General features: G+C 44.5%; 1 protein-coding gene across 1 annotated transcript in view; it reads right to left on the reverse strand.

Moving 5' to 3' along the window:
* Window positions 1-8085: 8085 nt before the first annotated feature.
* Window positions 8086-13945, reverse strand: part of vwa8 (von Willebrand factor A domain containing 8) — a 58029-nt gene continuing 52169 nt past the window's right edge. Inside the window, exons 41-45 of the mRNA XM_068702467.1 lie at window positions 13720-13845; window positions 12987-13145; window positions 11702-11800; window positions 11059-11297; window positions 8086-9853 (exon numbers count right to left, since the gene is read on the reverse strand). Coding sequence (XP_068558568.1) covers window positions 9745-9853; window positions 11059-11297; window positions 11702-11800; window positions 12987-13145; window positions 13720-13845 — 732 coding nt within the window. The 3' untranslated portion in view covers window positions 8086-9744. The remainder of the gene's footprint in view (window positions 9854-11058; window positions 11298-11701; window positions 11801-12986; window positions 13146-13719; window positions 13846-13945) is intronic.

Here is a 13945-nt window from a genome sequence, read left to right on the forward strand (position 1 = left end):
GTTATTGAGACCTAAAAGTCTTTTCTCAAAACAATTTTAAAAACTCAGTAGCCGGTAAAGTGAGACACTTTCCATCAATTCCCAATAAAAATTGTTATGTTCCAAGAATGTTGTTCAGTGTGTCCTGAAACCAGCCAAAGGGCAGCTTTAAAGCGTTACATTTTTGGTTTCATTGCTTATATAAAAGATGTGACTCTGTTATTCTTGTAATAAGAGGAAACCTGCGGGCTAGTTCAGGATATCTCAACAGCTACACTCACATGACATACTCCTCTCACTGCAAGTGGCATCTCGGAGTAAAAAACAAACAGAAGTTTTGCTCAGGCTGTGTCAGCTGGCAGCGAAGGAAAGCTCGTTCAGAGAGGCATTTCCTGACCGCTGAGGCAATTAGGCCCATCGAGCCTCAGACACACAGGAATAACCGAATCTAACTGTGGCTATGCTAATTAGACTCATTAGTGCTCGTTTTTCTTTGTGCGGGTCTCCAACATTTATTCAGTAAAGAAGTAAAACAGGAAATCCGTATCCGTGTCGTGTCAATTCCCAGCTCATTAGGCTGCAAAATAATATTAGTGAGTATTATTAGATGAGAAGAAATCATCAGTAGCAATCAGCTGGGTGATGATGTTAAGGGAGGGAAGCAGGGAGAGGAAAGACATGTTCCCTTCTTTCCAAAACAGGTCCGTCTCCTGGTCTCAGTGGAGTAAAGGTCAGGACTGACACATGCACAATGTTGCTATGATGTCTTAAAGAGGTACAGTCCTGGAAGTAATGCATGTGAGGGTATGGGCATGTGGGGTAAATAGTATGTTGTTTTATTTTTCAGTGATACATCAGTAGAAAGGCTTACAGATCATCGTAACTCGAGGAAAACTGGACCATTTGGCCTTTGTCTCTCTCTCTCTCTCTCTCTCTCTCTCTCTCTCTCTCTCTCTCTCTCTCTCTCTCTCCACCTGCCACAGTTTCACTGAATCGTTCATCATCATTATGTTCATTACTGCTCCCCTCCTCTGGGCTGTTGTTGGGGGATAAGCTCCAAGCTTAGACACTGTCTGCAGGACGCTACAGTTCTGAGGTCCACCCTGGTTCTGTGCTCGTGGGGAGAAAAGAGAGACAATTACAAAACACACAAAGACACAGCACACGGACTGAGTGAGGCAGACTGTGTTTGCTGGGAGCATCAATCCTTTCTTCCTCACTCATCAAGACAGTAATTGCTGAAGGGGAGCTTCATTTCTATTGGTTGGAACGAGCAGCGTTATCACATATATAATGCAGCTGGAGGAGAGAGAGAGAGAGAGAGAGAGAGAGAGATGTGGGCGGTTAAAGGTCTTGCCAGACCAGCTCGGTTTAACGTGGTGGTGTGAGAGACAGAAGCAGGAAGGAAAGAATGAGGGAGGAGAGGGAGAAACAGAAGGGGAGAAATCTGCTAAACAAATCAGCGCAGTGTCTGCTGTACACACACACAGACTCCAACACACACCAATAACGCACTCACATCACCAAGCAGCGAGCGGAACCACTGACAAACAGCAGCGACAAACGAAAAAAAAAGGTCTCTGCTGTTGGTCACAGCCCGTAGCCATGTCAACGGGCCCCGGGGCCAGATGTGTATGCGCACAGTCAGCAAGTATGCAGCATATATTGTCATGTGACTATGAGCTGGCCTGGCCTGGTCTCAACTGTGACTTTGAGGAGTGATGTGCACACAATGTTTGACCCAAAGCAAACAACACAATTGGCTGACTGTCAGTGAACACACCTTTCACAAGCAAGGAGGGAATATGTAGAGAGGAATGAGTCTCAACACTGGTATTTCCACACAAACCCTCTACTGAGAACAAATGTTAAATAACTCTCTTCCCAGTCTCTGATCCACGAATGCATGTTGCATTGAAGTGCAGGTGGAAAACTGGGACTCCCGGCTTTTCAGTATATTTCTGTGGAATTTAAAAATGTGAAAGGCACTCTTTAATTTGATGTGGAATGGAAAGTGCATCTGTTAAAATAATAATTACTCACTACCTGTCATACACATTTATAAATGTTATCTTTATTTGTGGATCTTGAAACATGCATATATTTCACCAGTATTGAGAGTCATTTCAGAAGTATAAAATAAATAGACTCAGCTGCTTCAGTGCTGGGATGAAGCTGATGTTAGCACAGCATCAACCCTCACTTTTCCAACAAAAATGTTCTCTTTGGTGTTTTTCCTTTTCTGAATTAATAGTCTGCACATAGAGGCTGTCTGATATTGTACAGTACAGATTGGAATTCCCTCTAAGTCGAGTGTGATTCTGGATTTTCGGCTAATATAAATACGATTAATTTGACTTTGTTTCAGCAGCAAGGAGGAGGAGGACAGGAAAAACAAAATCTATTAGAGCTGCGTAGTCTCCCCCACAGCTCCAGGCGTGTCCTCTCTGCTCCACAAACACTTGGCGCTGTCACGCGGGAAGTCTCCCTGCCTGCCCCATTAATCAACATGTGTGAAAAGACACACACACACACACACACACACACACACACACACACACACACACACACACACACACACACACACACACACACACACACACACACACACATCCTAGCAAGATGCTAGTTGTCATGTACGACAGAAGCACTTTCATTATATTCAACTCATTCAAACAGTGTTTTTGTTTAGAATGTTGACGACATTTGATTTTGGGATAAAACTGAATTTCCCTAATAAGATCACTATCACATGTTTGCACAATAAATATCTTGTGTAGCTAACAACCCAGCAGCCACGGGCCCAAACACGAAACACTGTTTACCAGTAGTCAAGGACAACAGCGTTATCATATCTGTTGTGAGTGCTGACCACAGTAACATTTCAAAACCACATCCTCCGCATGATGCAAGACTCATCACAGGACTGTAAGAAAGTTGAGTGTCTCAATGGGAAGTATTAGTAATAGAAGACTCTCTGTCTCTGATGTCTCATTTCACAGGGAGTGTAATGGCGGATGATGGCCAGGGCTGCCAGGCTTTACAGATATTGACAGTTAGTTTCACTTTCCCAGAACCCATATGTATGAGCATTACTTGAACAGAGGATTTGTGGAGGCAGACATGGAGAGAGTTCAAATTAGGAGTCTGTGGCGACAAGTATAAGCTGTAAGTGGTGAAAAAAACCCAACGATGCCAATACCAAGTGGTAAGGTTTTCCATCCTTGTGTCTCATGCATGCACACACACATGCGTGCGGCTATCTGGACCTGAGTTAGCCATCTGGATTGGCTCTCGTGATTACAAATGTTCCACCTCAGCCAGGCTAAGCTCACCTGAGTTATTCAATAACCAAGCACAGGGTTTCAGCAGACAAAATGACTTTTCCAGTGAGGCTATGTGTGTTAATCTGTTGAAACTTTAACTGTCTGGTGATGACAGAGAGAAACACAGACGGACCCTCAAACAGGACAGCAATGGCTCCGCCTAAACTAAAACACTTAGTAGTAAAAATGTAACTGCGTCAACCACAGAATGTGTTTGGGTTACATTACTGGTGACTGTTTTCCAAAGCTTTTCAGATTGATTTGTTTCAGTCCATGCTCATGTTTGTGTTCCCAGGCCACGGTAGGAAATGTGATCACTGCGGCCGTGTTTAGGCTCTGCCCTGTGGTTTCCTCGAGCTCAGACAGTCCTGCATATCTCCAAAGCGAGACCCCCGAGGAGTGAACCCGGATCCGAATGTCGGAGCTCACTCATCTTATTCCTTTCGACTCTGAGCTCCAGATATACCAGATCTTTTTGTCCACTTGTATTTGTGACATTTTTGTGATTTGTCACTACTCACAGCTCAGGATCACAGCTGAGATGCAGAATAGATCGACTGGTTAAATAGAGAGCTTCACCTTCAGCCTCAGCTCCTTCTCCTCTGTGGTAAAAAGAGGAACATCATCGGCAAAAAAACACTGAGATGCAGTTCAGAGGTTGCCAAATGAGACACCCTGTGTTCAAGCCCTGTGTGTACAACTTCTGTCCGTGACGATTCCCTTTTAGACTGCCTGAGTGATCTCCACCAGAGAGATGGGCAAGGCTTCCACAGATTCTTCTGCCTCTACCTCTTCTACAAAGGTTGAGTGAGTCAGGTTTAGTTCCTCAGAGGGTTCCAGAGTTCCAGCTGTTCTGGTCTTGACCGGGGACAGCAGGGGAGAGCTAAAAGAAACCAACCAAGCAATCCACGACCCACCCAACCTCCTTCCATACCCAAGGCCCCCTTATTCAGCTTCACCTCTCTGCCGTTGGTGTTGCTGTCATGACAGGCGCTGATGACCAGGACACCACTCTGTGATGGAGTCTCCCAATCATGACTGACTCAGATTCCATACCTTCCAACTCCCTCGGGTTGCAGAACAAATTCTATCAGAGGTGGGAGTTGAAACCCTTTTCCGTCAGAGACCTCAGCCAGATATTTACTGATGTAACTTACCACCAACTGTTGACAACTCTGCCCCTTGCTTCACCCAAGAGTCCAATACATGTGGCTGTAGATCAGAGTATACAACCACAAAGTCATTCATTGATCTTTGACCAAAGGCTTGTGGGTGTTTGGTACAACGATGAACTCCAACATTTATTATGGACGTTCTGTGACAAGCATAGAAGTCTGGAGAAAACAACTCAGATACAGATCAAGTTCTCCAGCAGATCTGTGCAGATCCCAGGTGGAGTCATGAACACCACATACAGTAAAGACATGAAGAAATAAGCCCACCCAATTCTACTAATGCAGATTTTTGTCTCCTTCCCCACTAGTGAGGTGACATTACATGCACACAAGATCCAGTTTTTGGATCCAGGGATCAGCACAACAGGGCCCCTCCTTGGACTACCACCCAGTTGGCAGAAAGATACTCTCCCAGGCTTTGCTCCAGGAAGGGGTCTTGGTTCCTCTCCTGAAGACATTAATCCATAGAGGTCTTTGAAACATGCTAAGTCTGGCCCCTCACCTTGGACCAAAATGCCTTGGGAGACAATAACAGGAGCTGTTAACGCAACCCCCCCCTCAACCCACCACTTCAGAGTAGCAATTCTCCAAGGGGACATTTAACTAACTAACTAACTATGTTAAACAGACACATTTAGTTTAAAAAATACAGGGATGTTTGCAGCCCTCACAGACACAAGCCTATGTCGGGACTTAATCATCAATTCTCGGTGAACTTGGATGACGTGCTGACGTATAGTCTTGTAATCCTCTCTTTGTTTTTCATCACCACTCATGGCTGACTGGCTGCCCGTACAGCTGCATATCAGCACGTCTGTGTGTCAGGTGCTCCGCCACTCCGTCTTCATGTCTGTCAGCAGCTCGGCTCATAAGGCTCCTCTCAAGATTCAATGTGCGACTCAATTTGGACTTGACAAGGCAGGTGTCAGGTGCTCATTCGCGCTATGTGTGTGTGTGTGTGTGTGTGTGTGTGTGTGTGTGTGTGTGTGTGTGTGTGTGTGTGTGTGTGTCTCTGTCCAAGGTGTGTCAGACCCAAGAGGGATCTCTTTCAGCCCAATGAGACCATTGTCTCACTTTCCCTCTTTTTTTTTTTTTTCCTTTTACCACACACACTTTTGCTCCACAGACTGATATTAAAAACCAGCCAGCCCCCCACACACACACACACACACACACACACACACACACACACACACACACACACACACACACACACACACACACACACACACACACACACACACCACGTGGTGATTAGTGGGCACTATTGACTCTGGACTGTTATTACAGCCTAATGAATCTGCCATAAAACTTTGGGACCGCCGCCAGCTGTCTGTCTATACCACCACAGGGGAATTGAAGCACCTCATGTGTGTGTGTGTCGTTACCCTTAAGTGCTCACCCACAGACACAAAACTATACTACTGACCACATCATCATGCGAAACCATGCTATTACATGTAACATTGCTGCACTGTGATCACACTCACAACATACAGGCTGGCATCAATCACACCGACTACAGCCAAAATGAGCACACACGCTGCTGTTTCTACTGGTTAGAGACAAACACTGTGAACAATCACTCGGCTCTGTCTGCTCCGTCCTGCTGGGTTCCCCCGAGATCAGCGATCAATCACATTGAACCGGACAATGTCTCCCCGAGGTGTCCCTCTGTGGTCTGTACAGGGATCCATCATGCTGCAGTCAACACCCGAGACAGTCACACTTATGTCCTGCCTGTGTTATTTGCTTCGTCAAACACAGGGACTGAAATGTGATGACATCAGCCAAAAGTAACCCAAAAATAGTTTGCTTCAAGTTTTGCACGTTGTGAATCACCAGAGTTTCCGCAGATTTTTTTCCTCAACTGCAGAAACTGTGACTGACTCATACAGTATCAGAACATGTAAGACATGGACAAACACCAAACAAACACAGTAACACTGACTAACGTTTGTAATACCCTCCTAGTCTAGACGTCTTATCTCCCCGCTCTAATCATACGGGGCTTTACAGAACAGGCAGACCAGGTGTGCATTAAAAATGCGTGTGTGAGCGCTTTTTTAAAGTCATTCTGAGAGTCACTTTGTCATTTCAAATCCATGGTGATAAACAGAGTGTCAATAATGCAGTGTAGTACAGGAAGCAGGGAAGGATGTAATTACCACCACATTAATGTTTCCATAGGCCAGACAGGGCCAAGGCAGAGATTGTAGGGTGAGTAATATAACAATGCAGACATACAAAACAGCCAAGTAATAATTGGAATCATTTTCATTTAAATGCATCTGTTTTACCAGCTGATAAACTGACTTTACCGCCATTTATTGATGAGCTTCAACATGAGAGCTGTTGTGTAAACTTAAAACCTACCTATTCAGCCAGGCCTTTGATTAAGAACGGTTTAAAGACATTTTTTATATTTAAATATATTTTTTTTATTGTATTTAAGGTGAAAAAAATATCTATTTCATTGTTATTTAATTTATCACTTATTTCATTGTAATTAAATTGTATAATTGTATTCTTTTTTATTTATCTATTTTTTTTCACACTGTTATAGCTTTTAATTAAATTTTATTACATTTGTGTAATTTTATTCAAATTGTCAAATTGCTGAATTGCTTTGTATTTTCTGTTTTCACAGTCCAAACTATCTCATTTCAACTTGTCAGTCATCTGTGAAGCACTTTGAACTAACCTGTATGAAATACAAATACAGTTTGATTGATTCTAACTTCCACGAGTCAGATGTACCTTCCCCGGAATAAATTCCTCTACCAGAGGACGTGTTTTAGTCGTCCAGAGGTTAGTTTGGAACAAACAGAGGAAGCAGCAGGACACTTTGCGAGAGGCGAGCCAGTGACTGAACACACAAATATTATTCAGAACCCTCTTTTCCAGAACATTGAAGGAAGAGCAAAGCATGGCATCTGACCACGTAGTGTGAAACTTGAATTGTGAAGAGCTGCATAGTGAGTGTTGCGTTGCTGTGGCTATAGTCAAAACAGTGAGAGTGGGCTGGGTGATTGTGGCTGAGTCGATGGATCAGTACAACACGTGGAAAAAGTGACCATGGGAGAAACGAGAGTGAAGCTGAGCAGTCCCTCGGTTTCTAAGAACACAATAACACACTTTGCACACTTTCTCCATTATCTTGTCTCATCATACAAACGGAGAGTCTTCAGTACTGATACAGCTGAAGTGAAGTTATATAATCGGACACAGAACGCGGGTTAAGGACACATCGCGATAAGTCACAACCTTAAACCTTAAAGTCTGATAGTTTCAGAGCTTGCAGAGAAAATCTTGAGGTTTTGAATGTGTGAGATAAGAGGTGAGTGTGTGTGTGTGTGTGTGTTTGTGTCAGTCTCAGATATTAGACAACAGATATGAAGATCTGCTGCAGTATTCGGGGATATCTGCTTGTCTAAAAATTCTCTCAATCTCAAATATGTAATCCTATAGTTTATCTGAAAACATTCAAAATGAACAAATCTAACTAATCTTCTTAGGACAGTGAGGACAAGGGACCGTCAGAACCACAGTTGTGATTAATCATGTAATACTCAAAAACAGTACAGACCTGGGGAATCAACTGGTCAATGTTAACAGGATTTATTAAAATTGTGTACATTACTTTTACACATAAACTTACAACAATGTACAATTAAATAAACCTAAAATGATTCAAAAAGTATGTGATTATAACATGCTGATTTGCACACTTGAAATGCCAACAAACCCAATCATGGAGTTTCAACTGCAAACATATGACGTGTAGGCAAAACGTCTACAGATAATCTACATGTCCAGTTTTAACTGAGGTCACGTTTGATCTTTCCAACTAATCAGCAGAGTGAGAGAAGGGGGTCAAAGGGGGACGGAAGTGGGTTAATAAAAACACGGACATCCCTCTATCGGAGAGCGATCAATGGAGACTGATAGTTAGTGAGGCTGTTCTATTGATCCTATGAGTCCACCATAGTGAGGCGTGGACACCAAGCATCACAACCAGGGGCGAAACCGATACAGTATCGGATGCACGTGTCTGCAAATTGGTTCAGACCGGGTGAATTAATTAATCTGACTGCGCAGCATGTTGTCATCGAGCACAAACACAGCTGTGTGCACTTAGTCCCTTAACAAGCACAACTAAAACACACACACACACACACACACACACACACACACACACACACACACACACACACACACACACACACACACGTCAGAGAGTCTTTTCCTCCTAATTTTCCTTGCAGGGGCCAAAGGTGTTTGAGGAGTGGGAGGTCTGGCAATGAAAGGGGATCTCGGATCTCGGAAGGAAAGGGCTCGTGCATTTTGTCATAGACGCTGTAAGAAAACACACACACACACACACACACAGCCGGTGGTTGTGTAACAGTGGCTGCCTTTAAAGAGCGTGAACAGTCAGGTGGGGGGAAATTCCCTGGTCACAGTCCCAGCATTCCTCTGGAGCAAAGTTATTGCCGCTCGTCACATCCAAGTGTCGGTCAGGTCAGGTGGCTCCTTCCTGCGTGTGAGTGTGTGTGTGTGTGTGTGTGTGTGTGTGTGTGTGTGTGTGTGTGTGTGTGTGTGTGTGCATGTTCCTTTTTCTGTGCGACAGACGATAAATGACGAGGAAGTCCAAACGAGTGAGGGCCGTTTCAAGTTCACGACCCTCCCTTCTCTGAGTAACGTTGCTCACAACCCAAAACAGGACGAAGACGTATGCGGCGCGTGCGTCAGCGCAGTTGGTCGAAAACAACAACAGGTTAGCGCCGTGCGTTTGATCCCCACACGGGGTCTGAGACAGGCTCCAGGCATTCATAATGTCACTGTTGTTTCCGAGACAGTGTGTCTCATTTTACAGTAGAGTACAGTCATACACAAGATCACAGGCTTTTTAATAGACCACATGGTACAGTACCTATTCCTAGAGGGACACTACAGGGTGGCGAAACATTATTTCACTGTTAGATTTGGCTGACAGACTGAAGGCTTCTGTAAAAATAATAACCACAACAGTCTCTTCCCTTCAAGGAGCGTCTTCAGTACTGATACAGCTGAAATTAAGTTATATAATCTGATACAGAAGGCGGGTTCAGGAGCGTGATAGGTCACAACCTTAAACCTTAAAGTCCGACGAGCTTCCGAGCTTTGTCAGAGCAAATCTTGAGGTTTTGAATGTGTCTGATAAGAGGTGAGTGTGTGTGTGTGTGTGTGTGTGTGTGTGTGTGTGTGTGTGTGTGTCAGTCTTAGGCATTGGACAGCATCGTAGATGTGAAGATCTGCTGCAGTATTTGGGGGATCTGCTTGGTGTCCATGGCCACGAAGGATCTCCCTGCCGGAAGGGTCTTTTGGAGTCTGAAGTAAAGAAAAAAGTTTGAGGTCAAACAGAGCTTTAGCAACCGAATCGTTTCCCAAACAGAGAAAGACCGACTTGTTTGTTTGCTGTGTGAATTGGTGCTAGACAGAGTACAGTGTTTGTGAATGAAAGGGCTGTCACTCACATAGAGGAGTGTAGGAACAACACAGCCACTTTAAACCCACTACATCTGATGGCACTCTTTCTCCCCCCCCCCCATGTACTTACACATTTCCCTTGTTCAATCAGTAGTTTGTCCTCTACACGAGGACACACACCAGCATGTGCAGTCAACAGGGATATAAACTGTCTCAACATAAAACTACGTAACTCTATAGCTTCCCCATAACTAAATTCCTATGCATGCGTGCTTCCATGACAAGTGAATATATCTTTCTCATTCCTCTCCTCACATTCTGACTTGAACCCATAAACTGTATATAGCTTGAACCGTCTTTCAGAGTTAATTTCTACCCGACCTTGGCATCAGGAGTTAAAGAGTAATTCCTCTTGTCGCTGTTTTACAGGGTCGGAGGTCTCTTTCTTTGCTTTCTTGCGGTTCTTACTCTTCACAGAGTCATGAGCGGGGTGCAAAACCAGGCCTCTGTCGTTCTGAAGGTCCTTGAGCTCGTGACTGCTTTCTAACCATTAAGCCAGAGGCTCCTCGAAGCAGACAGAAGAGTGCACTCTACTCCTCTTTTGTCCTGCCTGCTAAGCTCAGGACGTAATCTGGGATGTGACAACTAAGGTCAGCGGGACCAGCAGCTACATGAGCAGGCCTCAGAGACACTAAATTGGAGAGTCATTGTTCCACTTCACTTTGAAGTCTAGTTCTTTGATATTGGTTTTGGATGAGCGGCTACAGTCGAGATGAACTTTGAGCGTCTTTAGCAGGATCCTTCAAATTGACAACATGGCTACTGTTCTAATATCAGTCATTTTGAGTTATTTGCATGGACTCCATCTCCTCGTCCCTGCTCCTCTTTCATCGCTACCTCCCCTCCACCTTTTCTCTCCCCTCTCTGGCATCTTTTCCTATACTTTCCCTCATTATATTTTTCACTTACTTCCTGTCATACGTATCCTTCTTTTGGCTTGTGTTGTCATTTCACCCCCTTAACTTATCCTTCCTATTTCCTCCCTTATTTGCACCCTCAACTTAACGCCCCCTAGATGCCCCCCGCCCACGTCTCCGCCTCCTCACCTTTCGGCCTGATCGCCGAGGGATCCGATGAAGATGGCAAAGGCGTTGACCTGCGGGTCAGAGGTCAGGACTTGGGCGAAGCGCTCGGGCCGGATGCCGTAGCGCTCCAGGTTGGCATCACTGAGCACCACCACGAAGTGCTCGTCGGCCTCTTCTCGCGCCAGCTCCTTAATGCTGGCGTCGGTGCCCTCCAGAGTGTAGTCGCCGCTCATGCAGAACTGAGAGTGGGCATGCATGTTCTGCAGGGTGAGGGAGGAAGAGGAGGAAACAGGTCAGAAAGAAAAAAGGTTTAATAAGACGTTCAGACATCCAGTGCATTATCCAGTTTATCTCACAGGTGGAGAAGTTGTTTGTGGTGGTGGACCTTGAGAAGGGGAGGACCGGCAGCTACAAAAAGCTATGAGGATTGTACTCATATGCATATTTTGAAATTGTATATTTAAGGGCCAGTTCACCCACGTAAAAAATCTGAATGGCCACTTGAGACAACATTTTTGCAGCACTGTCGCAACTTTCCACGTTAACGAGACAGAATGAAAGCATTAAAATACAAACTACTGTTTTCAGTCTGTTTGGGTTGGTATGTGTGGGAACAACAGGTGTGCAGAGACAAAACCAGAGCGGACTGATTATGAAAGTGTACCTTGAGGACTTTGAGTCTCTGTTTGTTATTCTTGGGGACTTTATCCACTCTGACCAGCTCGATGTCGTAGCCGTCGCCCGAGTGACCCACGACGTCGTACTGCGTAGACAAAACACTTCTATTAAGATAAAATCGTACCACATGAACAATGAATGGAAAGAATGACGATATTCTATTGTGGCGTTGTGTCAACCCCCCTTGTATCCTCCTCATGCACGGCCTGGAATAGTACGTGGACTGAGGTGTAAAGACTCAGGTGCGACGGTGCCGAAATGTCAGCTCGTAACTTATAGAAGACTATCCTCGCTCCAAGCTGCACCCGCTGCAGTATGTTAACCCTGAAAGTGTTCACGCCTCCCATGGACCATACGTCACGAGCGGCTTACATAGACCCGGGTCAGCCCGGCACTGTGGGCTCCAGTCATCTATTCCAGGACTCAGGTATTATGTGTATGGGTCATTTCTAATATGGGCAGTTATGGCTGTGGTGGTCAGAGGTATGCGGCTGTGTGTCTCATCTGTTCATAACGCTGTTGCTGGGTAAGAAGCCTCTTTTTTTTTTTCACAATGTCAAATCTATTTTGTACTACAATTTTTTTTCCAGTTACGATTTTTATACAACTTTTTATATGAAATCCTCAAATTCAATTCAAAATATGAATATAATTAAAATCACAAAAATTAAGGTTTTTAAAAGTGTTTTTTTAGTATGTACGTTTTTTTAGTTCTATTTTTGGCTTATTTTTTTTGGGGTTTGATGGCTGTAATAAATAGGACATGAATCTATTAAGTGCCTATGCCTACCACACACACACACACACACACACACACACACACACACACACACACACACACACACACACACACACATTAATCTAAGACTGCAGAAAGCACGGGGCACAAACAAGATGTCTTATGAGATATTAGATGCACGCAAAGAAATGTTACGCAAAGAAAGCAGTTACACGACATGTGATCAGCAGCACGGAAGTGTGCGTGTGTGTGCATGTGTGTGTGCATGTGTGTGTGCATGAGACACACTGATATGCGAACAGTATAAGGTTGGGTTGAGTGTCTCTTTGGGGCCAAGAAGTCTGTCTCCCGTCTTTTTTACACACAGTCATACCCCCCCCACCCTCCCTTCTCTCTAGGCTGGGTAACAAACTATGACCTAAATGAGTGTTGAAAAGTAACAGTGGTGGGTTGCGATTATACAGTCAATATGGTATCGCCTCAGAAACATTAAATGAATGTGGCAGATGCTTTCGTCCAAAGCCAATCTCACCTTGAACTTGTGCTCGTAGCTCTCCAGAGCCTCCATGACCATACACACGGCCTCCATGGAGCGCTCCAGCCTGCCGTCCACGCCGTTGAAGCGGTACATGCTGCCCGACACGTCCACTAACACCCGGAGACGCTTCGGCTTCTGCTGAGGACTGCCCAGCTGTAGAAAAACCCCACACAAAACGCAAAACCTTCAAAGGAAATCGGCCGCGACTAATGACTAAATTAAAGATAATACCTACTTTGGAAAGTGTTTTTGAGGAATTTGGTGTAGCTTACTTAAAATAACAGTTGACACAAAAGAACAAAGTTAAAAAAACTGGTGGCAATTACTTCATTTAAGATCTACACGCCAGACCAAAAATATGCAATGCTTGGAGCTAAATAAGGTGGAAAAACATGGCATGCACATTATGGTTAGTGTGTGTTGGTATGATTAGTGTGGGAACCATCTCTGTGCTGTGTGTGTGTGTGTGTGTGTGTGTGTGTGTGTGTGTGTGTGTGTGTGTGTGTGTGTGTGTGTGTATATACTCAACCATACATGTGAAATGACTAGAAACTGTGTGTGAAGCACAGGGTTTAATAATAATCTCACACACACCACTGGAATGTATCGTATGACAGATAAAGGTCAAAATGGTGTGTGTTAGTCTGGGAGTGTGCGTGTTTTTGGAGGTGTGGCTCTGGAAAAATAAAAGTGTGGTTTAAATATCTGTAACAACACAGACACACACCTCTGGGTCCAGCTCCCCTCTGCGTTTGTATATAGCCTTCTCTCCAGTCAGTCCGTCTATGATTTTAGCATCATCCAGTTCTCCCAGAGCCTGGTTCTTCAACCACTGCCGCTCCTTCCCTTTAGCCTGAAAACACACACACACACACACACACACACACACACACACACACACACACACACACACACACAGATGTACATATTATGAACTAATCAACAAAATAAAT

This window comes from Cebidichthys violaceus, unplaced genomic scaffold (assembly GCF_023349555.1).
Source record: "Cebidichthys violaceus isolate CVI_PGR_0920_01 unplaced genomic scaffold, fCebVio1.0.p SCAF_11, whole genome shotgun sequence".
NCBI lineage: Eukaryota > Metazoa > Chordata > Actinopteri > Perciformes > Stichaeidae > Cebidichthys > Cebidichthys violaceus.